Source organism: Odocoileus virginianus, chromosome 8 (assembly GCF_023699985.2).
Source record: "Odocoileus virginianus isolate 20LAN1187 ecotype Illinois chromosome 8, Ovbor_1.2, whole genome shotgun sequence".
Lineage (NCBI taxonomy): Eukaryota > Metazoa > Chordata > Mammalia > Artiodactyla > Cervidae > Odocoileus > Odocoileus virginianus.
The window spans coordinates 76,221,766-76,248,079 of NC_069681.1; the positions used below are offsets into that span (position 1 = coordinate 76,221,766).

The window sequence follows — 26,314 nt, forward strand, 5'->3', positions numbered from 1 at the left end:
GGGTAACCCATGCTAAGTAACTTTAGTCACATCCGACTCTTTGCGATCCCTGGATTGTAGCCTTCCAGGCTCCTCCATCCATGGACTTCTCCACGCAGAATATTGGAGCGGGTAGTCATTCCCTTCTCCAGGGGTCTTCCTGACTCAGGGATTGAACCCAAGGCTTTGGCATCTCCTGTAGTGGCAGTCACGTTCTTTACCACTAGCGCCACCTAGGGAAGCGCTAAATGGGTAATGATAGGGAAAGTAGCTCAGTCATGTCTGACTCCTTTCCACCCCATGGACTATACAGTCCATGGAATTCTCCAGGCCAGAATACGGAGTGGGTAGCCTTTCCCTTCTCCAGGGGATCTTCCCAACCCAGGTGTAGAACACAGACCTCCCTCATTGCAGGCAGATTCTTTACCAGCTAAGGAAGTGGGTAATAGCTGTATCCTAACAGCTATTGGAGACAGTAATGGAGACATTCAGTATTACTAAACAGCTAGTATGTACCAGATTACCAGGTAGCTGCCAATAATATAAGACCCTCTTACATGCTGTGAAAATGCTAACATACCTGGGGGAGAGAGACACAGTCCAATCTGTGGGGACAGAATAGTTAAATCAACAAGTACAAAACACAGTTTTTGGTGCCAGGAACGTGGCCTGGTGAAGAGAATGGGGTCTCACTCATCCCTGCTCAGTCCTCTTTCCAAGCACACTTTCCACCTTCCCACTGTACCCTAATTCCTGTGCCAGAGTCACCCGTTTGATAGCATGGAGTTATCTCAGAGACTCTGGCTCGAGTTCCACTGACACACATGACTTGCGATTTTGTCTTCTTGCTCGATTCCTACTTCCTCTTGCTCAGATCCTGCAAGATCCCTGACAACTTAGCCTTCATTCGCTTAAGCCGAAAACTGTGCAAAGATGAACATCTGCAGTTCAAGTTGGACAACATTACTTTCTTTTCAGTCTAATTCCCTTTTGCTCCTCTCCCCAAATGTCTGACGGTGCTCAGGAAAGCTCATTGCATGAATAACACAAATACACAAAAGTAAGGTATCCATGGCACCAGAAACACATCTTTTTTATCATCGCACAGGGTCATCAGCCGGCCTGGGGAAGAGCTCAGCACCTCGGTGCACCGGGGATGAGCTGTCGGGAGCCTCCTGCGTCTCCATGGCGACGCGTCACAAAACAGGCTCCACCGCAGCACTCAGTCGAGCTGGTGGAAAGCGCCTCTCGACGACGGTCTCTTGGAGCAAGAATGGCAGAGCCTGGGCCGGAAGATGCGTGCCCTTCTCAATATGGCAACAAGAGACGGCCAAATAAGCCTGCGGACCCTGCCAAGCTGGCCCGGCGAGGTTCGGGGGCGGGGTCTCTCCTGGAGCTGGGGTACCTAGGGCGAAGGCGCCTAGGTCTTCAAGATGCCGCGCTTCTATGGATGGAACTCAATTTAAATAGAGGCTGGGAATTCGGAGAGAATGAAAGGGCGTTCCCGACCTTGCCTCTCCCCAGACCTTCGCCCTAACTCCTGCCAAACCCTTCCCTAAAAGGGCTCAGTTGTTTAAACGCCCGGCGAAATGCCCAGGAGGGTACCAGGGAAAGGGAGGACTGACGCCTTTGGGAGAACAAGGCTAAAGACAAAGACGGAACGATGGTGGGGCGCTCTGAAAAGAGCAGACCCAGGGGGAGCCCTGATCCCAGGCAGGATCTGAGAAACAGCCCAGACATGGGGGCAGGGCTGAAGAAGGCTGAGACGCGACCTCCAGGCGCAGAGGCTGGGAACTAGGGCCCTTGGTGCTCGCTTCTAATCTTCGCTTCCCTTTCTTTCAAAGGGATTTTGTATCTAACAGAAGCAGCGCTTTTAATACTAATTCTGCATGCAAATGCCGCGGGTTTACTAACTCAGCTTTTTGTGTCGGTGGAGGGAGAGGCGCTCTAGCTGTGATGCTAGTGGCATGATTACTGTGTAGTCAGCTCCATCCTGGCCTTTCTCGTGGCAATAATAACCCACTGCAGCCCTCTGGCTGGGTAATTGTGGTCCCCTGGTGGCTCCAGAGCAGTGGGGATTGTTCAACTGTAAATTCCCTAGGATTGCACTCCCCGGGAGAATGAATGAAATGCATACTTTCATCCCATTCATCCCTTTGTAAATTACATATAGCAGATGAAAAAAAAAATTAATACAAAAATATTTACAACGCCGAGTTTCTCTGTGGTGTCCAGGCAAACAGGAGAGGCAGAGGACAGTGTGTGTGTGTTTGGGGAGGGGGGGGGGTTGCTCCTCCCCAGGATCTCCCGCTTTGCATTCCCCTTGAATCTCGTCTCCCTATCTAGCCACCCTGTCTTGGTTTCTTTCACTGTCTGCTCTCCCCTCTCTTGTCTGGGAATGTTGCTATCCTCCAAGGTGTATCCCTCTTGGTTTACATACTACTGAGTGGCCACATCCTGACACAGGGCTTCAAGTCTACACAGAGCTGCCAATTCATGGCTCTCTAATCTTTAGCTCATAAACTCCTCCTCAATCTCAGACCAAAATATCCATCTGTCTGCCACATGCCTTTGGGTGTCACAGGAGGGCCTCAGACTCATGTACAAAATTATACTCCTTGTCCTCCTAGACTCAAAAGTGCAGAGAGGAGGGTCCCAGATGCTCAAAGTTGAGGGGAGGGCACCGACACCTCAAGGTCATCACCAGGTCTCATTGATTCTGCCTCCAAAGTGCCTCTTCCCCCTGGGGGAGTTTGCCCCTTCACACCCAGTCTCAAATCTCTAACAGTCACTCTGTGCTGCTCCATCTTCCACTGCTGGATCACCCTCCAAAAGGTGGGTCTGATCTCAAAATAGGATGAGGTTGATAATGACCACCGTGGGCTGATTGCTATTAAACTATTACTATTGACTGGGCTCTTAAGTGCTGTATTTGTTCCAAGGGCTATCGCAAATTAACATGAACAGGTGGCTGAAAACAAACAAAATTTATTTTCTTACATTTTGGAGACCAGAAGCCTGAAATCAAGCTATTGACTTGGCTACCCCCTCTGGTGGCTTCTGGGGAGAATCCTGCCTTGCGTCTTCCAGCTTCTGGTGGCTGTTGGCACTCTTGACCTGTGGCCCCATCACTCCAGTCTTGACCTGCATGTTCACAATGGCCTCCTCAACCCCGCTGCCTCTCTCTTATGAGGATGTTGAAATTGCATTTAGGGTCCAACAGATAATCCAGGATGTTCCTCACCTCACATCCTTACTTGCATCTGCCAAGAGTAATAGGGCCTAGGTTGGTGTTGCTTGCTTAGGAAAAAACTTCCTGATTTCTCTAAGAGTCAAACTCAGAGCTTCAAATCAGGCTCAATGATGGTTCTTTAGAGAGCAACACCGCCTCACAGTTTCTCCCCACTTACTTGTCCGTGCTTGAAATTCTCTCAACAAAGAGCATTAATTCTGCAATTGGAATAAAATGCTTTAAAGTGTAAAGTGATCCCCACTAAAGCAGGAGAATCAAAGGATAATGTCATTTCTAGTATGACGGGATCAGAGAGTAGACAGGAGTCTGCAAGCAGAGGGACAGAGCATGACAGGCAGGGGCTAAGCCTTCATTAGACTAGGGGAGCCTCAGGTGGAGGTGAAACTCACCAAATGTGAAGGGATCATTTCACCCAGGTGCTGGTGAAATGTAAAAAGCCACAGGTAACTGCCAAGATATGAAGGAGTGAATGACCACTGAATTGAAATTTATAACTATATTCCCAAGTAATTTGGTGGTACTTCGTTGGCAATGAGAGGTTGGGCAGATCAGTTCTAGGGTCTGCCAAGGCGGGAGACCTGAGTTTGATATCTGGGTTGGGAAGATCTGCTGGGGGAGAGCATGGCAGCCCAATCCAGTATTCTTGCCTGGAGAATCCCATGGACAGAGGAGCCTGGCAGGCTATAGTACATAGGGTCGAGAAGAATCGGATACGACTGAGTGGCTAAGCACAGCAGTGAATTCTCTGTTCACACTCTCCTGGGTCCGCCAGCAGCATCTGCCTTGTAGGTGGTCCCTCCCTCCTCCTGGAACCTCCTTTTTCCTTCCACCATCCACAGCCTCCTGGTTCTCTGCTCATCTCACACACTTCTCAGCCTCCTTCTCCAGCTGCTCCTCATCTCCCAAACCTCTGACATTGGGCAGCTCTGGGCTTCAGCCTTCAGACGTTAGCTTTTCTAATGACACTCCATCCCTTGCTGAGCTCACCCACTCTCACGACTTGAAAGAACATCTATACCATACAATGGGATTCCCTGGTGGCTCAGCTGGTAAAGAGTCTGCCTGCAATGTAGAAGACCCTAGCTCGATCCCTGGGTCAGGAAGACCCCCTGGAGAAGGAAATAGCAACCCACTCCAGTATTCTTGCCTGGAAAATCCCATGGATGGAGGAGCCTGGTGGGCTATAGTCCATGGGGTCGCAAAGAGTTGGGCACAACTGAGTGACTTCACCGTACCATACAATCTTGTGCAGTCATTACAAAGAATGAATTGGAGCTGCACCAGATGAATTGGAGGGATTTTCATATCATGCTATTAAGTGACAGATAGAAGAGATACACAAAGGTTACTTTGTGTAGGATAAGCCTCTTTTTGTGAAACAAAATAGGACTAAAACCCAATACATTGGGATTTCCCTTGCAGTCCAGTGGTTAAGACTCCACACTTCCAAGGCAGGAGGCACGGGTTTGATTCCTGGCCAGGAAACTAGACCCCACATGCCATGTCATATAGCCAAAAAATTAAAAATAAAGAAAGAATAGGGGAAATTTAAAAAATAAAATGTTTTACAAACCAGTTTGATATACATATATATCAATCTGTATATGATTATATCTGCTGGTCTGAAAGTCTGGAAAGAAACAGGCACAACTGTTAACACGGGGGGAGGGACGGGTGGAGGGTGAGGACAGCATGAGCAAGGAGTAAGGAGAAGGGGTCCAGGAGAATACCCGACATGCAAACTATGACCCCTTTTGTGTAAAATCAGTTCATGCATTTACAGATGTATCTAACGTGATGCATGAAAAGTCAGGCATTAAAACAGTGATAGTGAGTATATTAAGATGATAGAATTTCAAATGAACTCCCTTTATATTTTTATGTATTGCTCAAATTCTTGAAAACAGCCTATGTGAATTCTCAAGGAAAACAATAGACCTATTTGAGTAACTTAAAGAAGGGCTTCCCAGGTGGCTCAGTGGTAAAGTATCTGCCTGCCAACGTGGGAGACATGGGTTGGATCCCTGGGTCGGGAAGATCCCCTGGAGAAGGAAATGGCAAACTACTCCAGTATTCTTGCCTAGGAAATCCTATGGACAGAGAAGTCTGGCGGGCTATAGTCCATTGGGTCTCAAAGGATCAGACACGGCTGAACACATTTTTATTTAGGGGGGAAACTCAGATGATTAAATTGAGCTTCCCTTCTTCCCTGGTGGAGCTCACAAGTTGGCCTTCATTCCTTTAGACTCTATATTACCACTCAAAATGTTTTTCTCTTGCAAAATTGCTCTAAGTATTGAAATAACATTTGATCAAAATATGCTGTCTGCCACATTTAAAACCATTTTATTGTGCTCTTAGCAGGTGATACCAGTTGGGATTCTTATGCCACCACGATGAGGACTGCATTCACACCTAAGACAGGAACAGCACCTGCTTTGTTTCGGTACATCCCTATTCGTGCCAGATTGATGTACACACTTGACCTTGTTCACCTGTCTTTTATTATTCAGAGTCCAAAACTGATAGAGAGTAATCAGAGAATGCTTATAGAAAATGCATTCAGACAAGACCCAATGCACACACAGGTCTCCTCCAAGCATCAGAGAGGGTTTTCACCTTAAAACAGTATCCGAAGCCCCTATAGGGAGATTTAGAAATTTAATACATGGATCCTTCATAAAGCCACTGTGTGTCATGCTTTACAACAGACTCAGTATATAGTTAATATAATTGTGCTACCTAAACATGGAGCATGAATTGAGTCCATTACCTGGTTTACAGGAGGTAGGCAATAACAAATGAATGAATGGACAAGTGAGGAATTGTTAGCACTTCTACGCAACTGTAGTCTTAAAAGGTCGAACAAGGTCAAGGTCCGCTTTCCTTTACCTTCACCCCTCCAACTATTGGTTCCTAAAGCAATATTGCTTTGCAACTTCTCCCCAGCTCCACCTGAACCGAGGGTGGTGGGAATTTCTCTCCATCAGCTGCCCCTCTAAGCTCGTTGGTGGGTGAGCAAGGGTGGGGCTACCATCTTTCATTGCATCGGTGGTTGATGGGAAATCAGCATGGAGGTCCCTCCCTTGCCTGTATTTACTCTATAGATTGCTTCCAATGTAGAGGATCTTTTCACCTTAGAAGTGCACGTTGTTGAGAAGTCCAATGGAGTATTGGCCAGACTGCGGCAGTGCAGTCAGGCAGAAATGGGTTCTGAGCTGAACCTCAGTACCCTGTTCTAATTAACCCTTGTTTTCTCTGCTACCTTAGACAAGTAACAAGCCCAGTTTTACTTCGGCTAAAGGTTTTAAGGTTGGCAAAGTGGGAATGATGACTCGTAACTAACGTGTTTGTTCTGAGGACAAGTTGAACATATTAGTCTCCTGGCTAGCATGAAGAAATTACCCCCCATATTTCCATTCATTTTCCCTCAACATAATATTTATGACAGATTTCCAAAAGGCACAGGGCTGCAAGACTCTTGATTTCTGAGTTACTTGCTATCCCACGGAGCCACATTATGTCCCCTGCGGGGAGATTCACCATCTGACAGTAACGGTTGTCTGAGGAGGAAACATTTGGGATGAAAGCCAAAGCCAAATGGGTACTTACGGAGTCTAGGTCAGTGGTCTTCAAATTCACGTCTTTTTAAAGGTCACAGGAAAGTTCTCATCATAAATTAAAACAGCTGTACAACATAAAACTTCCAGCCCATCCTAAACATTGACATTTTAAAACAAGACCATTAAATCATTTCTTTACACATAACCAGTGAGCAATCTAACCACCTTAGCAAATTGATACTCTCTGACCCTTTTAAAAATATACACCAACAAGCTCTTCTTTAATAGATTATTTATTTCATTCTCTTTCCTTCTTGAACTCTTACTCCCAGTCCACTTCCTCCATAGAACTTTACCCTGCTCTAATATATTTTGTGTTTGAAAGCAATTTATTGATCACTCCATTATACCTCTTTGCAAGTGTTTCAGTATATTAATTGAAATTAATTTTTAAACATGTTATATGACTGAGTATTGAGTTATCACAATTATTTTTAGTACAGAATTGCTCAAAGCAATAAACACATTACAAATTGTTGATAATTACTAAACACAAAAAGTAAATTTTTTGGAATTGCATCTTCATGAGATAAATGGGGATGTTTTGTTTTCAATTACTTTATGTCTCCATATTTGAGTGTTATTATTTTTGGAATAAGACCACACTCAGCATCAATTTTCCCTGCTTACTTTTTTTTTATTTATAAATGCTCATATTGAGAAGACTTGTTCTCATAATTAAGTAGATGTGAATGAAAGGAGTTTTAGTGAAGCATTGCCATTCAATACTCTGAACTCTTCATGGTTTTATGGCAAAATCACAGGTGATTTTTAATGATTGATTGGCTGACAGCTTGGTTGGGTACTCCTTCACTTTTATTGAAAGAAAATAATTAGATGATTTGTCATCTGGTTATTGAGTTATTCCCTATCTCATTTTCTGAGACATGTACTGAAAAGGCACGTCTTAGCAAATGATTATTAAATTACATCTGTTACTCCTTCACTTGGAAGAAACTTATTTCATATTATATACTCAAAAAGTACTTGGAAAATAGGAACATTAATTTCAGTAAATGTTTTCCAATATAATATTTTTTTTATCATTACATACTTTAAATCTATTTTTATCCAAATCTTTGAGCTGAATATTTAACTCATGCAATTTATACCAGGCTTACTTAGCTGGTAAAATCAGTTGTTGTCCAACCAGCAAGTGAAGTTAGGTTTACTTCCTGTCAAAATAAAATCTGGCTACACTTCTAGGTCAAATAAATGTTAAAATATGTTTTGAGAAATATTATGAAAACTACTGATAAATTATGGAATGCATATATTAGTGAAGATTATTAAAAGTAGACAGGGGAAGTGTAAAGCGATTTAAGTCTAATATGATTAATTATATCCAAGTAATAAAAATAATACAGTGAAATGTGTAGCTAAATATGTAAGCTATCTGTTAAGTGAGGAGTATGATTTCAAAAAATGAGGTTTCTTAGTTAAATATGTTCTCGTGTGTGCAGAACTCTGGTGCTTGACTTTGGGAAATGATTAAATAATACCATGCATAAAAATAAAAAACAACTTAATTGATTTCTTTAGATACCAAACAAATATTTACTATGCATTTAATGAAAGAAAAAGTTATATAGGTTAGCATATAGTTATACATGTAAAATTAATAGTATGACAATCTAGCATATACTTTCATGTATTAAATATTTTACATAATAAAATAAAATGAGGATTGGCTATATTGAAGTAAATGTTTCATAATGCATATGGGTTAAAAAAGTAGATTTAAGTATCTTATTGAATGATGAATTTTAAAAATCTGAAAAAAGATCACAAGATTTTCATGTACCAGTTTTATACAGTAAATCTTTAAAAATGTGATAGTCTCTGAAAGATTCCAGTTACACTGAAAAGAATCAGCATTGCCATTCTGTACTGTTTCATCTTCACAGAGATGCTCTTCTTTCCTGCTATCGACATATCCTAGGGACTTTTTAAAAAGCTGGAAAAATGCTTACATTTAAAGATGTGAGTGAAAGAGCCATTTTCAGCAATCTATATTCTCTGCTCTCTTAGAAGCTCTCCTTAGAGAGGGATGAACATTTGATAGTTGTTAGGAAAGGGAAAACTAGCTGTTACTCTCAGCCACACCATCTACATACAGCGTACCTACATTCAGAACATCCCCACACAGGCCAGAATAATCTGGTTACAGTTCCACCCTTCACTCTTGACCTAGAACAGCAAGTCCTGGGTAAGTGTATGGAATTTGGGTTACAAGAGGGTTCCCTGAAATCACTGTAATGAAGTTTCCCTTTGCCAGGCACCCTTCTCATGATTGGCGGCTTATACCCCAAAGTATAATGATGAAGAAGAATGCAGAGAGCAAGAGATGGGAGATGCAGGAAAGAAAGACCCACATAGATATGCAGATTTGTACTTGGGAAGACACGTTAGGAAAGAGTATACTGACAAATGCAGATGTGCAAATTGATTCCTTTAAAGTAATCTGTGCTGTGTTCCCTTTGCAAAAATCTTCATGCACCTTTGATGACTTTGGTTTGATTTAGGACCACAGTCATGCTTGCATCTGCGCATCTAAATGACAAGTGAAACAGTCCAGCATCCAGATGGATCCCACTTTCCAGATGTTTGGTTTCTTACAAACATAACCTGAATCTAACCCATCCCTCTTTTTTTTTTTAAGTCAACATGAAATATTTTAGACATAGAAAAAAGAATATACAATAAATTCCCAATTATCATCCAGCTATAATAATCAACAACACATGGACATTTTTAATATATATCCTCCACTTAGCCTTCCCACTTGATAATACTGAAGCAAAATCCAAGCATTATATAATGTTAATTCTAAGTATTTGGGCTTCCCTGGCAGCTCAGATGGTAAAGAGTCTGCCTGCAATGCAGGAGACCAAGGTTTGATCTCTGGGTCAGGAAGATCCCCTGGACAAGGGAATGGGAACACACTCCAGTATTCTTGTCTAGAGAATCCCATAGACAGAGGAGCCTGGTGAGCTACAGTCCATGGGGTTGCAGAGAGTTGGACACAACTGAGTAACCCAACACACACACAATTCTAATTTGTTTTTATGTATCTTTGAAAGATAAAGACTCTTTTAAAATATGTAACAATACCATTATATCACCTAAAAAAGCAATTCCTTAATTTCAAATAGCCAATCAGCAATCCAATTTTCCCCAATTGTCTCATAATTTAAAAAAAGAAGTTGGCTAGAAATTTAATCCAAACAAGGTCTACACATTATATTTCTTTATTCACTTAACCTATAGGTTCTTCCACTCTTCTTTCTTTCTTTCTTTCTTTCTTTTTTTTTTTATTAGTTGGAGGCTTTGAGAATTTCTTTGTCAAAGAAACAAGTTATTCTTCTGGATTTTTCTGATTCCACCCTCATCCTGTCATTTAAAAACATCCTCCTTTTCATGTATTTCCTGTAATCTGATATTGCAAAGACTTCATCTGATTCAGGTTGGGTATTTTGACAAAAATATTTAATAGGTGGCTTTTTGTGTGTATATTCACAGTGGCAACTGCTGATCGTTTCGTTATTTCAGTAGGGACTTGAAAACCATTGGTATCCTAATTCTTATATTTCTTCCTTTTATTAACTGGAATACTTTTCATAGAAACTTGTCTTTACCAAGTATCTGGTTACACTGAACTACTTGTTTACACAGAAGAGTACTCAGTTATTTTTAAAAAATTAATTAAAAAAATTAATGAATTTGAGATTATTCTTTTAAAGTTCATATTAGGACTCCCATACTTTAGTTAAGGGCCATCCTAAGATACAGGATTGTTTTGTTTCAGGGAAACCTAGATATTGAAATATTTATGGCATCAAGCCAGCCAACCTTTGAAAAATTATTTGACATGTGTACTCTTGTGAAATTTGGTATGTAATCTTAGTTTGGTTTCTACTCTTTTCTTATAGTCAGAAAAGTACCAGAAGGCTAGGATATACATATTCACTTAGTGATCCTATTCCTAATCAAACACAGTACAATGATGAGTATGTCTGGAAATCTTATTCTAAAGAGGATTCGATCAATGTTGGGACTTCAAGAGGAATCAAGAACCACAGATTTTACCCTAGTCAGGTAAGATACTCTCTACATATCTTTTGACTTTAATATTGTATCCATAATCCATAAGAATGAGAGTTTGGATATATCCCAAAGATCCTTCATCATCTACAGCTATGGTCCTTCTTAGACTATTTTTTGCTCACTTTCTCACAATTATTTCTAACTACTTCTCCTTTATCCCCCTAAATAAGAAATATTTTTTAATTAAAGTGAAATTCATGTAGCATGAAATTAACCATTTTCATGTAAACAAATCACTGGCAATTAGTGTTCATAATGTTCTACAACCACCATCTCTATCTCATTTCAAAATATTTTCATAATCCCAAGAGGAAACCCTGTACCCATTAAGAAATTACTTCCTGTTTCTCACTCCCCTAGTCTCTGGCAACTATCAATCTGCTTTCTGTCTCTATGGATGACATTCTAGATATTTTATATGTGGAATCATACCATATGTGACTTTTGTGTCTAGCTTCACACTTAGCATTGTTTAAAAACATCATTTTCAAAGCTCACTCATATTGTAGCATCTATCAGCACTTTATTCCTTTTTATGGTTGAATAATATTCTATTGTATTTATATGCCACAATTTGTTTATCCATTTATTTATTGATGGACATTTGGGTTATTGCCACCTTTTGGCTGCAGACTCCACCTGCAATGCAGGAGACCTCTGTTCGATTCCTGGGTCAGGAAGATCTGCTGAAGAAGGGATAGGCTAACCACTCCAGTATTCTTGGGCTTGCCTGATAGCTCAGCTGCTAAAGAATCCGCCTGCAATGTGGGAGACCTGGGTTCAATCACTGGGTTGGGAATATCCCTTGGAGAAGGGAACGGCTACCCAATCCAGTATTCTGGCCTGGAGAATTCCATGGACTACATAGTCCATGGGGTTGCAAAGGGTCGGACACAACTGAGTGACTTTGACCTTTTGGCTATTATGAACAAAGTTGCTATGAACAGGCACATACAAGTATTTGTATTTGGTATCTGCATTCTCAAACCATCAGAACTTGTACTATTTTGTTTATCCAGAATGCTCTTCTCTTATCCACCAAGGTAACTCATAGGCTTAGTTTAAAAAGAGCCAGCTAGAATTCCCTTCTCCACTAAATGAAAGTGGCTGACCTTCACTCTGTTTTCTAGGTACTATGTACCCTTCTCCCATCATAAAATGCAAAGCTCAATTGTAGTAAGATTTCATTTATTGGGTTGCCACATGGCATGGTGCCTCCTGGGATGGAACCACCTGGACATGTTCAATGGATAATAAGGTAGTAGAATTTGATGGTCAGGCCAGTAGAATTTAAGGTCAGGATTTGATGACTGCAATGATATAAAAGACAAGGTGGCAGTGAATGAAGGATGCTGTTCCTGATTTTTACTTGGATGGCTGGGTCTGTGCTGATGCTTTTTACTGAACTGGAACTTTCGGGAGGACCAGGTTTGGTGGGAAAGGGTTTAGGGGAAATGTGAGCTCAGTTGAAGACATGTTGGGTGAGAATATGTCCAATAGGCAGTTGAATGCACAAATCTGTGACTTGAATGGAAAAGGTGAGCTTTAGATGTAGGCTTTGGAGTCATTAGAACACATACACATGCCCCATTTAACTTGGTTCCTCATGGCACCCACATATAATCTATTTACCTCTTAAGTATTTTCCTGAAGATTTATAATTAACGTAAAATAGTTACAATATTACACTATATATGTATACACATGACATACACATACATACTGAACAGCACTTATTTTCCCTTTAAGTGTTATTGAAGGCTCTCAACAAATGACAGCTGGGCTGGCAGGGTGTCCTGCACTGTCTCAACCAATGAGAGCCAGAGTGGGCGGGTTCTGTGCTGTCTAAGCCAATGAGTGTTCCTCCGCCAGCCTGTAGACTCTCCCATCACCTAAGTTGAGGCTCTATTGCATTATTTACTCTTTTGAGGCCTCTCTGCCATTTTTGGCCCATTGTTTTGCTTCACATCCCACATTCTGTGCATCGGGAAACCTTATTTACCTATAAAATATATTTAAATATGATCACGTCTCCCAGTCATATTTTCTTGCCCTCCACATGAAAAGTCAAAGAAATGACAAAGCTCCATGTTATAACTGGGTCAGATGATAGCTCTGCAAGACACTGCAGCTTCAATGTGGTAGCTGGGTGTAAAGAACTCAAAAGAATGTGTATACAAAAACACTTCCCAGGTGGCACTAGTGGTAAAGAACCCACCTGCCAATGCAGGAGATGTAAGAGACTTGGGTTCGATCCCTGGGTTGGGAAGATCCCCTGGAAGAGGAAATGGCAACCCATTCCAATATTCTTGCCTGGAGATCCTATGGACAGAGGAGCCTGGCGGGCTACAGTCCATGGGATCACAAGAGTTGGACACGACTGAAGCGACAGCACATACATACGAAAACACACGTGTTCTTCATTCCATGAGGTGAAACCCTGTGGATTTTCTTGAAAATTGTGTGTGTATCCATAGGACTTCTTTCTCTGGACACTACCTCAATCGACAACCTCAGTAAAAAGCTACTTTCCTTGGAAAATTGCTGCATCGATGGAAGAGGTTCGGAAGGCAATAGGAAATCAGTTTATTTCCATCACAAAGAGAGACTTTGTGGACCGATCAAAGGGTAAACATCCATTTTTCTCCTTTTCCCTGGTTAAATGTTGGGGACCAGAGTCTCCATGGTGAGCAACACAGATGTGGTCTCTTCCCTCAAGACACTCACGGTATAGATGTGGAGAAAGGCAATTTTGCAAACAAAAGTTGACCTAGTGAGCACCTATAAAAAGGTGCACGTTGTGGGAAATGCAGGGTCCTGTGGATGCACAGTAGGACATTCAGCCTGACACTGGAGGAAGAGGTCAGGAAAGGCTTCTTGGGTTCAAAGGACAAAGACAAGCCAGGAGAAGATGATGGGGTCGAGTTAAGCCTGCTGTCTTCAATTAGTTACTGCTGGTTTACCATTTTAAAAACACTTATATTAAAATTCCTTTTATTAAACTGATATGTGCATAGAGTGAATCTAATAGTTACCTAAATGCTCACAGTGAAACAGCAATTCCCTAACTCCTCCCCCATCCACTCTCGGTCCTACTCCCACTATCAATTTCCATCCTTTCAACTATTTATTCTTATGGGATCCTCCATATTTTAAAATCATATACCTCACACTACTATTTCTGATTCCTCAGTCTTAGGCGTTATGATTGACTTCAGTTATAGTAACTGAGGATGTGGTCCTCCTACAATTCTTTCTCAAGTCCCCTCCATCCATCCTCTCAATATAATTATATTACAAATTTGGAGTTAATGCACTTGTTAGTGTTTATATTATAATTATGATCATATGATATATTATAATTATGTTAACACTGCTTGGGCTTCCCTGGTGCCTCAGTGGTAAAGAATCCATCTGCCAAAGCAGGAGGCACGAGTTTGATCCCTGGGTCAGGAAGATCCCCTGGAGAAGAAAATGGCAGCCCACTCTAGTATCCTTGCCTGGAAATCCCATGGACAGAGGAGCCTGGCAGACTATAGTCCATGGGGTCACAAAGAGTTGGACATGACTTAGAGACTAAATAGCAGCAACAACAAACACTGCTGAGCCAAATGATATTTTATGGGTATGTTTCCTTTTAGTTCTCTTTTGCTCTTTTTTACCATAGTTAATAATTATCTCTTTTCAGATGCTTAGTTTCCTATGTGCCTGTCACACTCACTGAATCCGTTTTTACCTGGTCCAGCATCTCAGTGCATCACCTTCTGCTGTGTCTGGTGTCCCTGGATCCAGAGCTGCTTTGGTTCAGTTTTGCCCCAAGAACCTGGCTAAGAAGGGTAATCATGTGACTACCATGAGGTTAAGAAGGTGATCCAGGGAATTCTAACCACTCTGTATCCAAGTTTTGACCAAGGTCACCTATTTTCCACCCTGAGCCCCCATATCAGCCTTCCACTGAACCAATTCCCTGACTTTGAGCCTGCTGGAGTTTTGCTGTGTGGATTAGCTCACATTTTTGTTAACCCCTTCTGCAGTCCCTTCATTTCAGCTTTCTCTACTTTGCTAACTCAATTGCTGCATGTCTATTTGGTTTCCATCTTCTAAAAATGTGTTAACCTCTCCAGTCTCCTCTCAGTATGGTCAAGTGCAGGGAGGGAGGAGTCATTTGCATGGATACCATCCACTGGGTTTCATAGGAAGCACTGCTAATTCTTTTACTTCCAAAGCCTTCCAATCTGGTCTCTGCCCCCATCTGGTAACTGAAGCTACTCTTGTCAACATGTCGAATAACCTGGCAGCATGAAATGCCGGTGGCCACTTGCTCCTTCTTGAAACTCTCTTCCTTTGAACTTCTGTGACACCACACTCTCCTGGTTTCTGCTACTTTGTCTCCTTCTTTTTTTGGTCTTTTTTTTCTACTTGACCTCTAACAGAGTTCCTTTGAGTTCCTGGTTCCTTTATAAAAGCAACTCTCCATCATCCTGAGGATTTCCGCATTTGTATCTCTTCCCCAAGTCCTTCCTTGGGCCCCTGATTTTGTGTATTGGGGGATCAAGTAGAGGCCTCATTAGGGTTCCAAGTCATCACCTTCTTCTTTCCCTAGCACTGAACTTCCTGTGTCATCTACAGACCCCTGCAATTCCATTGCCACATGGCAGTCAGAGGCTCTTTCACAGTCTAAACTGGATCGAATACTTCTACTGCTTCTTTTCACTGTCTTCCTTTGCACTTTGAATAAAATCCATGGTTCACTTCCTTCTCCTGGTTCACAAGACCCTGCAAGCCTGTCCTGGCCCTTGCTTTCCTCTTCACTCCATCCCTCTCGTTCACTAGTCTGCAGCCACATGAGCCTTTTTTCAGTTCCTTTAAGATCGCAACCTCTTTCCCACCATCGGTCAGCACTCAGCCTGTACCCTCTGCCTGAAAGGCGCAGTTTCATTTTGTCACTCTCTTGACTCCAGCTTAAATGTCACCTTGCCTGTGAGACCTTTCCTAAATTTATCTGAAGAGGCGTGCTGTCATCTTGCTTGTCTGTCTCCTTTGCATTCTGCAGTCATTTGTTGACTGATTCTTGTTTCCTGTTCTTGGTGATTTACTTTTTCCTCTACTACTCAGTATGCCCCCCAAAGTTCTTATTCACTCAGGACCTAGTACAGTATGTAGCCTCATTCCCTGTAAATATTTGTTGAGTGATGGAGAGAATGTTTGGGAAGTATACTTTCTGAAGCTGGATGGGAACAGAATCCAAAAGACCTCCATACTTGCAGATAAAGGGTCATGGAAAAACATCTGAAATGTCAGCATTCTTAAAAGATGTCTTTGAGCTTCCAATTAGAGTTGTGCTTTCTGCAAGCACGAATTACCATTTCCCCATGTGTGGATAAATACCCCAGACCTGTCAAGACTCCCTCCTAAATCTCTCACCTCCATCTGCTTCTTTCCCTCCCCACGGCCACTGCCTTAATCCAGGCTATCATCATCTATCTCTTGGATGACCTCTAGTCCACTCCCCTCTCCAACTCTGTCTCCTCAAGTTCGTGTCCATACTAGGGTCATAGTAAGTTTCCAGATGTGCCAATTGACATCACTTTTCAGCTTAACATCCTTCAGTGATATCTCCCTCCCCTTTATCCCCAGGATAAAAGCTAAGTGCCTTAAGGTGAGTGCTGTATAATCTGGTCCTTGCCCACCCCCACAGCGTCCTCCAGCCTCCACGACTGCCCCCTACCCTCCAGTTTTACAATGCCTCCTGTAACCTTGTGCTCTTTGCCCTCTGCCTCTTCTGTGTGAAGACCTCTCCCTCCTTTTATTTTTAGCCTATCTCTGTCCAGATGTCAGTCACTCATTCGTGTCCGACTCTTTGCAACCCTATGGACTGTAGCCCTCCATTCCCCTCTGTCCATGGGATTTCTCAGGCAAGAAGAATACTGGAGTGGGTTGCCATTTCCTCCTCTAGGGGATCTTCCTGACCCAGGGATCGAAGCCATGTCTCCTGCAGCTCTTGCATTGGCAGACAGTTTCTTTACTACTGAGCCGCCTGGGAAGCCCTATCTCTGTCCATAATTGAAGTCTAAATGTAAACTTCATTTCTCTCCCAGGAGTCTTCTCTGATCCCCCAGATTTGGATCGGTGCCCCTCCCATGTTTTTGTAGCTCCTATTCTTCCCTCTTCCACAGCATTTATCAAAAAATATTGTGATTCCCTTTTATGTATCTGTTTCTCTAATACTTTAAGCTTCTGAAACACAGAGACTGTGTCTTATCTTTGAATCCTCATTATTGAATTAAGGCCAATGAGTGAGAAGCAGTAAAAGGGGCTTGTTTACACATTCAGGCTTGAGAACTTGGCTTTGATGAATTAGAACAGCAGAACTAGCTTTCACCTGCCTATAGAGTAAGTGCCCATGGTCTTAGTAGTTTTGAACAGTCCTTGCTGTAGATTCGCAGGGGCCCTTCTGCAGCCACCATGTGCTATGTGTGCTAAGTTGCTTCAGTCGTGTCCAACTCTGTGCGACTGCATGGACTGTAACCTGCCAGACTCCTCTGCCCATAGAATTCACCAGACAAGAATACTCAAGTGGGTAGTTATTTCCTTCTCCAGAGGATCTTCCCCACCTAGGGATTGAACGTCATGTGCTGTGTTTAGTTGCTCAGTCATGTCTGACTCTTTGCAATTCCATGGACTATCTCAAAGGGGCAGTTTCTCCCTTTGGACTATAACTACTCTGGTATCACCTTTGTGAAAGTGTGAAAGTATTAGTTGCTCAGTTGTGTCTGACTCTTTGTGACCCCATGGACTGTAGCCCACCAGACTCCTCTGTCCATAGAATTCTCCAGGCAAGGATACTGAAGTGGGTAGTCATTTCCTTCTCCAGAGGAATTTCCTCACCCATGGATCGAAGCTGGGTCTCCTGCATTGCACGTGCATTCTTTATCAACTGGGCCACCAGGGAAGCCCTATCACCTTTACCAACTGGAAAAGAAAACCAGTGGGAATTGGTCTCCTGAGGCGCAGGGATCGTCCCTCGGGGTGGGGTTGACATTGGGTCAGGTTATCTTCTCTGTTGGGACTTCAGCAACATTACGGCTGCACTTCAGCACTCATATGGTGTTCCTCAGATCCTTCTGTATCAGGAATTTCTCCCAATAGTGCCGAAGGAACTCATTTTTAGGAAATTTTATAAAGACTATAAAACCATTAGTTAAGGATTAAGAACTAAAAGTTACTGTAAGCATATATCATGTAGGCAGTCACTAGAGTGTGGTTCAGATTAATTACTAATACATAGCGATTACGTTTCTTTTTTCTCTTTTGTTCACTCAATTTAGTAAATATTTAATGAGGTCTATTATGGTGATATGTACTAAGGATCAATGAAGACTTACTCTTCCTCTTCAAAGGAACTCAGAGTAAATCCGGAGCCTGATTTTTGTCATTTCTGGGTCTTCATCTCCAGTTGCTCTACTTGTGGACAAGTCTCTCAAGACCCTTCTCAGTGTGGATCCTAACCTTCCCCTCCTGCTTCACCCTCAGCTACTGCTCCTCCCTGCCCTGCATTCTTCACCTTCACACCAGTTAGACTGCATTTGACGATTGCACCACCCATTTTAGCTTCAGTGCTGAACATTCGTCAAAACACACCTTTTTCTGTGTCTGCCTTTCTTTTTTTATTTTTAATTGAAGGACAATTGCTTTACAGTATTGTGTTGGTTTCTACCAAACATCAACATGAATCAGCCATAGGTTTACCCGTGTTCCCTCCCACTGTATCTGCCTTTTGATTCTTGTCTTCCTTCCACCTCTGGGTTTCTTTTCTTTTCCTTTTTTTAAAGATTTTTCATGCGGACTGTTTTTAAAGTCTTTATTGGATTTGTTACAATATTGCTTCTGTTTTTTATGTTTTGGGGGTTTTTTTGGCCATGAGAAATGTGGGATCTTAGTTTCCTGACTAGGGATCGAACCTGCACTCCCTGCATTGGAAAGTGAAGTCTTAACCACTGGGCCACCAGAGAAGTCCCTCCCTCTGGGCTTCTGTAGAACCTTATCCAAAGCTTAGAGTCAGTGATTCTTAAGCATATGGGAAGCTTGTTCACAGTATAAGTGCCTGGGTCCCTCCCACATCTAGAAATTCTCCATGTCTGGGATGAGGTTCAGCAGGTATATTTTGGCATAACCTTCCTAGGTAATTCTGATTTATATCTCCATTTGTTACAGTTGCAAGATATTACATTCTGTATCTGTGTCTCCTGTCTATCTCTTTCTCATCACACTCATTTGAGGTTGTCAAGGTAGGACACCCCATGGACGGAGGAGCCTGGTAGGCTGCAGTCCATGGGGTCATGAAGAGTCAGACATGTCTGAGCAATTCCACTTTCACTTTTCACTTTTATGCATTGGAGAAGGAAATGGCAACCCACTCCAGTGTTCTTGCCTGGAGAATCCCAGGGATGGGGTCGCACAGAGTCGGACACGACTGAAGTAACTTAGCAGTAGCAGTAAGATAGAACAATGACTTCATTATCTTTAACTTTGGCACAGAACACATGTAGGAACTGAAAGCATTTGCTTTTGAGCGGTAGCTAGGGAAAAGGGATAGACATCTGCAAAAAATGGGAATTTGTTTATTAATAAAGCTATTAGTAATTCACAAAAACCAAGTTATATAGATGGTGCTTGCTAGCAACAATACCAGACAGTTGTCCAAAATATCTTAAGGAGTGTCCTGATTTTGGAGCCCTAGAGTTTTCTCCTCTCTATAACCTTGTCTTCTCGGGTGGTTTATGAGGTCATTATGAGGGCCATTGAGCACCCATGTCCTCTTCTCCCTGTGACATCTAAATTAAGAGACACCATATAGTGAAACCCTTTCCCTCTGTGCTGTTCTGGATGGAGATCATTCTTTAAAAAATACATATTAAACTGCTCTTGGGTGCCAGTAGATGACATCACATATTGCTTGATATACAATGTACATTGGAGTCTATTTTGAGAAGACCTATTGAAAAACTATTTTGGAAGAAGAATCAAGGTTAGAGTCAGTAGTAATTAGCACTGTTGTGACATTGCTCATGATACTCCTGTTTTTAATATTTTTGTTCTGATTAAAGCTGATGTTGTGTGATGTGCCTCTGAACCAACATTTTGTAGCAAGAATTAGGGGTGAGCTCATTCTAAGTGAGATGACATGATTCTCTCCTTTCTTAATCTGGCAATGCTTGTGGAACCTGGCTTTAGCTAGTACATCAGAGGTTTTAATGATCATATTAGTGAATATTTCTTAGCAGAGTTATTTCCAAAAACAACACTACTATGACCCACTAATAGCAATGATCTGGCCTAACCCTCCATCAGTAAGGCCCTTTTTCAAGTGGTTCTTTTCCAGGTAATGGGGATGATGTGTACTGCCTATCTAAGTTTGCTGGATTGAGCAAATAAAAATACAACATGCTCAATTAAAACTGATTAATGATATTGCGTTAGCAGCTCAGTTGTGTCCGACTCTTTGCGATCCAATGGATTGAAGCCTGCCAGGCTCTTCTGTCTATAGGATTTCCCAGGCAAGAATACTGCATTTGCAGGCAGATGCTTTACTATCTCAGCTACCAGGGAAGTCCTAATAACAGGTAAAAAATAAGTACTTATACAGACACAAAAAATTATTCATTATCTGAAATTCAAATTTAACTCCACATTTCCATTGCAAGGGCCTTGTGTAGCAACAAAACAGCAACTACAACAAATTTAACTGAACTCCTATATTTTATATGGCAACCATAGCCCTATCTAAAATATCTCACTCTGCTTCCTAACCCCAGCCCCAGGGCATAGGCAGGACTACTGGAGTGAGGCATGCTTTCTGAGTCCATGAAGCAGAAACAAAAGAACACTCCTAACTGATGAACAGTATATTCATTAGAAACTACTTCTGATCATTTTAGCCTATGCTTCCTGTGCCTGATAAAGCAGAAAATTATTTCTTGGTTGAAACGTCCATAAAAAGTACATTGACCATACCTCTAAATGTAAGAAGAGAGGGTTCTGAGTGTGATAAATTGGAAGCTACTGCCAGAAGCAAAATGGAATGAAAATATGATGTTATTTAGAAACACTTTACAAGGAGTAATTATTGCCTTCCATTTGTACCTCCTCCCCAGATCCAAAGGATAAACAGCATTCTCAGATGTTTCTGGAATGGAAAAAGTTAGTTCCCCGACCAGCAGACACAGAATTTAGAAGGAATTACCAAATTCCAGCTAAAATTCCTGAGTTACAGGATTTTAGTTTCAAATACGGATGCTACTCAAGCCTACCCATTGCTTCTCAAGGTCTAGGTGAGTACATCTGTAGCTTTTTAAAACAATTTTGTAGACTGTTCTTATTCCGAGATTCCTCAATACTTTCCACAACACATCTGTGGGACCTGGCGAGTCCCACAAATAAAGGCTGGGATTCTCTGCTGAGTGACAGCTTCTTGGCCTCCCTTCCCATGCGTCTCTCTAGTCCCTTCTGTGCTGTATAGCCACATGAGGAGCCAGGAGCGTACGAAGAAGCAGTCCATTTACCAAAGTGATTACGGGAAAGCCTACCTGGATTTCTTGACGATTCTGAACTCATTCAGCCCCTCTCAAGTCACAGAGTACCTTCAGGGTGTTTCCTACAAAGGTAAGATGAGGTCTCAAGTTACTATTCGATAAATTACAGATCATAATAATGTGTGGCTTTCCACCAAATAGAAATTTTCCCAACTTCTAGCCCCTGGTGTTCAATAGATATGTAGGTGAATACAAAAAGGTGGCACAGTGGTAAAGAATCCACCTGCCATTGCAGGAGGTGCAAGAGATGCAGATTCAATCCCTTGATCAGAAAGATCCCCTGGAGGAGGGCTTGGCAACCCACTCCAGTATTCTTGTCTGGAGAATCCCATGGACAGAGGAGCCTGGAGAGCTACAGTCAATGGGGTCACAAAGTGCCAGACACGACAGAGCACGCATGCAACATATACAGTTTTGTGTAAACCTCAACCTATTGAAAATAAATTTTTCTTCCAAGAGGCCCCAGTGAATATATCCCCACTTATTAAAAAGAAAACATCTAGCTTTTCACTTCTGATCTCACTTTGCTGTGGTTGAACTGCTCCAGGGCGACTTCTCTTTTTCTTACGGTTAATTGATTTCTCCAGTGGAAGTCTGTGCTCTCTCATAGCTTTGTTTTAGTTTGTGTAATCTTTATTCCTCTTTGGTGTTTTTCTGTGTGTGTGTGTGACAGTCTTCTTAGGGTACATGCAAATCTTCATGTATCTCATCCTCAAAGAGATAAATGTCATTCAGGACTGGTTGGGTCACTTTCTAGGACACATATTCCTATATCACCAAACTAACATGTTACGTACATTGTAAAACATTCAAAGTTAAACGTGAGATCACAAAAACAAATGCCAGCTTAGGTGGAGAGTAACTCAGGTGCGCGCGCGCGCACACACACACACACACACACACCCTGCTCTCTAGCCCTCCAGTGGCATTCGTCACACTGAACACAGGACAGGTAACATCACTTGCATTCTTCCTTTCTCTTAGTTCTGGCCGCACAGATGGTAATTTCTAGGAGTGACAAAGCTTTACAGCTCCACCATGTACAATCTAAAAATATGTAATTATAATTAAGGGACCATAGATGTTCATAACCAGACAAGACTCCTTCAATTTCCAGATGAGGAAATGGAGGCTGGGGAGCGAGGGGCCTCCCATGGTCAGTTATCACTCAAAGACTGCAAAGCCTACCAATACTGGTGGGCAGAAAAGCAACCCTGGCTTTCATGAAACTTTTGGAACAATAGTCTCTATTGTTTTGTTTATCATCACATCACCCAGAACAAGCATGGTCTAGGTGCTTCACATATAGCACTCTTCATCCATTCCAACAACTGTGCTAGGTAAGTATCAGTACCTTGATTCAGAGATGAGGCAACGAATAAATAGAGATGACAGACGTATGCCATTTGTGCTCAGTCGTGCCTGATTCTTTGCAACCCCAAGGACTGTAACCTGCCAGACTCCTCTGTCCAGGGAATTTTCCAGGCAAGAATACTAGAGGGGCTGCACAGAACTAAAGCCTAAGTCTATTTCATTCCACAATCCACGCTCTTTCCAGGAAGTCTTGCTGATCCCTTGAATATTGTTTGCTCTTTTTAGTCAATAATTACATTCAAGAGATGTTGAATATTGAAGAGTCTTTTTAGCTATTAGACATAATAGCTTTGACTATCGTGATTCTTTTGATCTCATTGAATGCTTTTTAGAGTACTACTGTCGGGTATTTGTCTACTTATAAATTTCTCTATTTAACCCTGAAATAGTTAAGTGGAAAATTTCATCCTGTTTTTCTTCATAATTTTCAGAAAGGCAGATTCTTGATCGCTTTTTTCGCTCTTACTGTGATATGGGCCAAAGAATGGATAAAAAAGAACAATAGTTCAAATGAAGAACATCTGAAAGTAACTGAGTTCTTTTCTCAATAATCAAGAAAAAATAAGATCCAAATTGTTCTGAATTATAATTTCATCATGACTTTGTGTAATTTTGTTTTATTTTTAAACAATAAAATCATTTAAGGCTGAAAATCATCACTTGCCTCCCAACCTATTCCCACCCAATTTTAACTGTATCCAGTGAGTTTTGATGTAATGTTTTCTCACCATTCTTTTTTGGATACTTACTTTGTGTCTTCAATTCTGGTTTCCTCTTTGAACCAGGAATTATGTGGAAGAGGTTTCTTAATTTTTCAATTATCAGGGGATTAAAAAATTCATTATTGTTGATTTTGAATTTGAAAGTTAAAAAACAAATCTCTGCTTTGGGAAAATTAGCAAACATTTTTTATGCCAAGTATAAGAATGATTTGTGTATTACATGAATAGCAGAAGAAAAAATGTATAGTTAATTATATTTTTAAGCCACTTCTTTGTCTTAATTGTATATTTTAACTGTCATATTTTGAGGCAAAAATATTTAAAAAATTCCACAATGGAAGTGTTTTCATCAATGTCTCCTAGTATTTCTGGGATTTTTGCTATGTATTTTTGGCTCCTATGTTTTTTATTAGTGCTTATGACTTACACAGAGCTCCTTCATTTTCCTATTACATGTTATTCTTCTTTGACCGTGTTAATGGTTTTGACCTTGAATTATGCTTTTTATTTATATTCATATTGCCACTCATCTGGGTTTGTTTTTTTTTTTCTGTGCATTTACTTAATTCCAAATTTCTCTTTTTTTTTTTTTTGCTGTTTCTGTCTTTCTTGGAGCACTGGGGACTGTAGCTGTGGCCCACGAGTAATTTCATATGGATTCTCTCTCAGTTTAGTGTTTGCAGTGGGACTTCCTGTCCTCCCAGCACTCTCCAGAGTATGGCCCATATTCCGTCAGGATCTTAAACCAAATATTAAACATTGAAGAGCCCTTTTTTCAATGAATAGTTATTGAACACCTCTTATGTGCCAGGCAGGGTTGTAGATCTTGGGGATACACTAGTAGTGAAAGACATACATGGAGCTTGCATCGTGGAGAGAGGGAGAGATCATAAACAAGTGAAAATGAACAGGAGAATTACGAAGTGTAGGTGCTACACACAGCATCGGGCTTCCCTGGTCGATCAGATGGTAAAGAATCTGTCAGCAATGCAGGAGACCTGGGTTTGAGTCCTGGGTCAGGAAGATCCCCTGGAGAAGGAAATGGCAACCTGCTCCAGTAATCTTGCCTGGAGAATTCCATGGACAGAGGAGCCTGGCAGGCTACAGTCCATGGGGTCACAGAAAAGTCACACATGACTGGGCAACTAAGCATGCACGCACACACACAGTGTAAGCAGTATTGTGATAGTCCAAGGCTCCTATAAAGAGGCCTGGTTTAAGCTGACCCATTAAGAAGAGGAAGGGCCAGCCATGCCAAAAGATGAGCAATAGCTTTCCAGGCTTGGGGAACAGCAAGCCATCCAAGTAGGAAATATCTTGAAGTGTTTCTTGAAGTGTTCTGGAAAGAGTCAGAAGGCAGAGTGGCTGAAGCATAGTTGGCTGGGGACCAGGCAGAGGGTCGTCAGATGAAAGAGGTCTAGGAGGCAGGAGTCAGATCATGGATGGAGAGAGAGTCATTGGCTCTTGACAGCATGGGCTCTCTTGTTCTAGCTTGTGTGTCCCAGAATAGTCAATAAACTTATGCTAGTACAAGCTGTGTATCCCTGTGAACACGGTTTGGTTTTATGTTAACCCACTTCCTCAGACTGTGCTAACAAAGCTTCTCCTGAAGCTGAAGGTTTCATCTCTTCAGACACGTTATAGCTGGACCTTCAGCTTTCCACTGTCCTCCTTTCCACAAAGGTCCATCGAGTCAAAGCTTTAGTTTTTCCAGTAGTCATGTATGGATGTGAAAGTTGGATTTAACAAAAAAAAAAAAAAAGAAGGCTGAGTGCTGAAGAACTGATGCTTCTGAACTGCGGTGTTGGACAAGACTCTTGAGAGTCCCTTGGACTGCAAGGAGATAAAACCATTCAATCCTAAAGGAAATCAACCCTGAGTATTCATTGGAAGGACTGATGTTGATGCTGAAGCTCCAATAATTTGGCCACCTGATGCTAAGAGCCAACTCATTAGAAAAGACCCTGATGCTGGGAAAGATTGAAGAGAGCTCCAGCCCCTGGAAGTCCCAGATAGGATCACTGACCTCTTTTTTAAATTTTTTTTGGCCAAGTTGACTGGCTTATGGAATCTTAGTTCCCCAACCAGGGACTGAACCTGGGCCCTCAGCAGTGAAAGCGCAGAGTCCTAACCACTGGAGCGCTAGTGAATTCCTGATCTTTGACTTCTTAAATGAATTTTTTTTTTAATTTATAGATATTAAATTTGACTCATTGTGCTGTGACGTTATATGGGCTTTTACAAAAGCATGGTATCATGTGCTTATTATGGTATCATACATAATAGTTTCTCCACCCTAGAATATCCCCTACCTGCACCTAATCGACCCTTCTCCCAAATCTCCCTTTACTTCTTCGGAGGTAGTTTTGGTAGTCTAAGGGCAGCACAGGCAAGAAAAGCCTATATCACCTCCATTGCCAGCAGCAGATAACCTGCTGGCAGACAACCAGATGGGTTGCCATCCATGTGGCTGGAGACAGGAAAGCATCCTGCCTCCAGAACTGCAGAACAGGCAAGTGACTGCCACTCTAGAACCACAAATGCTACTTAAAAGCACAGTATTGGGATGTACTATTTGATAGACTTTTTCTCTGGGCACCGTGGTAAACTGAAGTATCACCCCCCATTTCTTCATGTCTCCCTGTCTCCAGACTCTTGGCTATG

At 41.8% G+C, this 26,314-nt stretch overlaps 1 protein-coding gene across 3 annotated transcripts; it reads left to right on the forward strand.

The window, feature by feature from the left end:
• Positions 1-1,115: 1,115 nt before the first annotated feature.
• Positions 1,116-24,189, forward strand: TEX26 (testis expressed 26). 3 transcript variants are annotated; one of them, XM_020884400.2, is made up of 7 exons: positions 1,116-1,313; positions 5,597-5,678; positions 10,788-10,953; positions 13,440-13,590; positions 21,117-21,293; positions 21,463-21,624; positions 23,360-24,187. In XM_020884400.2, the coding sequence occupies exons 1-7, from the start codon at positions 1,136-1,138 to the stop codon at positions 23,431-23,433; spliced, it is 990 nt and encodes a 329-aa protein (XP_020740059.2). In that variant the 5' UTR covers positions 1,116-1,135; the 3' UTR covers positions 23,434-24,187. The 3 variants fall into 3 exon arrangements, with proteins under 3 accessions (XP_020740059.2, XP_070327855.1, XP_070327856.1); XM_070471754.1 differs by lacking the exon at positions 1,116-1,313 and having other exon boundaries at positions 5,451-5,678; positions 23,360-24,188; XM_070471755.1 differs by lacking the exons at positions 1,116-1,313; positions 5,597-5,678 and adding an exon at positions 12,093-12,220 and having other exon boundaries at positions 10,867-10,953; positions 23,360-24,189.
• Positions 24,190-26,314: the final 2,125 nt, after the last annotated feature.

Excerpts from the sequence above, each read along its gene's own strand:
- TEX26 (XM_020884400.2), top strand. The coding sequence starts at position 1,136 with ATGAGCTGTCGGGAGCCTCCTGCGTCTCCATGGCGACGCGTCACAAAA. Across the intron at positions 5,679-10,787 it reads ACAGCACCTGCTTTGTTTCG|TCAGAAAAGTACCAGAAGGC; the intron begins GTACATCCCTAT and ends CTTTTCTTATAG. Across the intron at positions 13,591-21,116 it reads CTTTGTGGACCGATCAAAGG|ATCCAAAGGATAAACAGCAT; the intron begins GTAAACATCCAT and ends CCTCCTCCCCAG.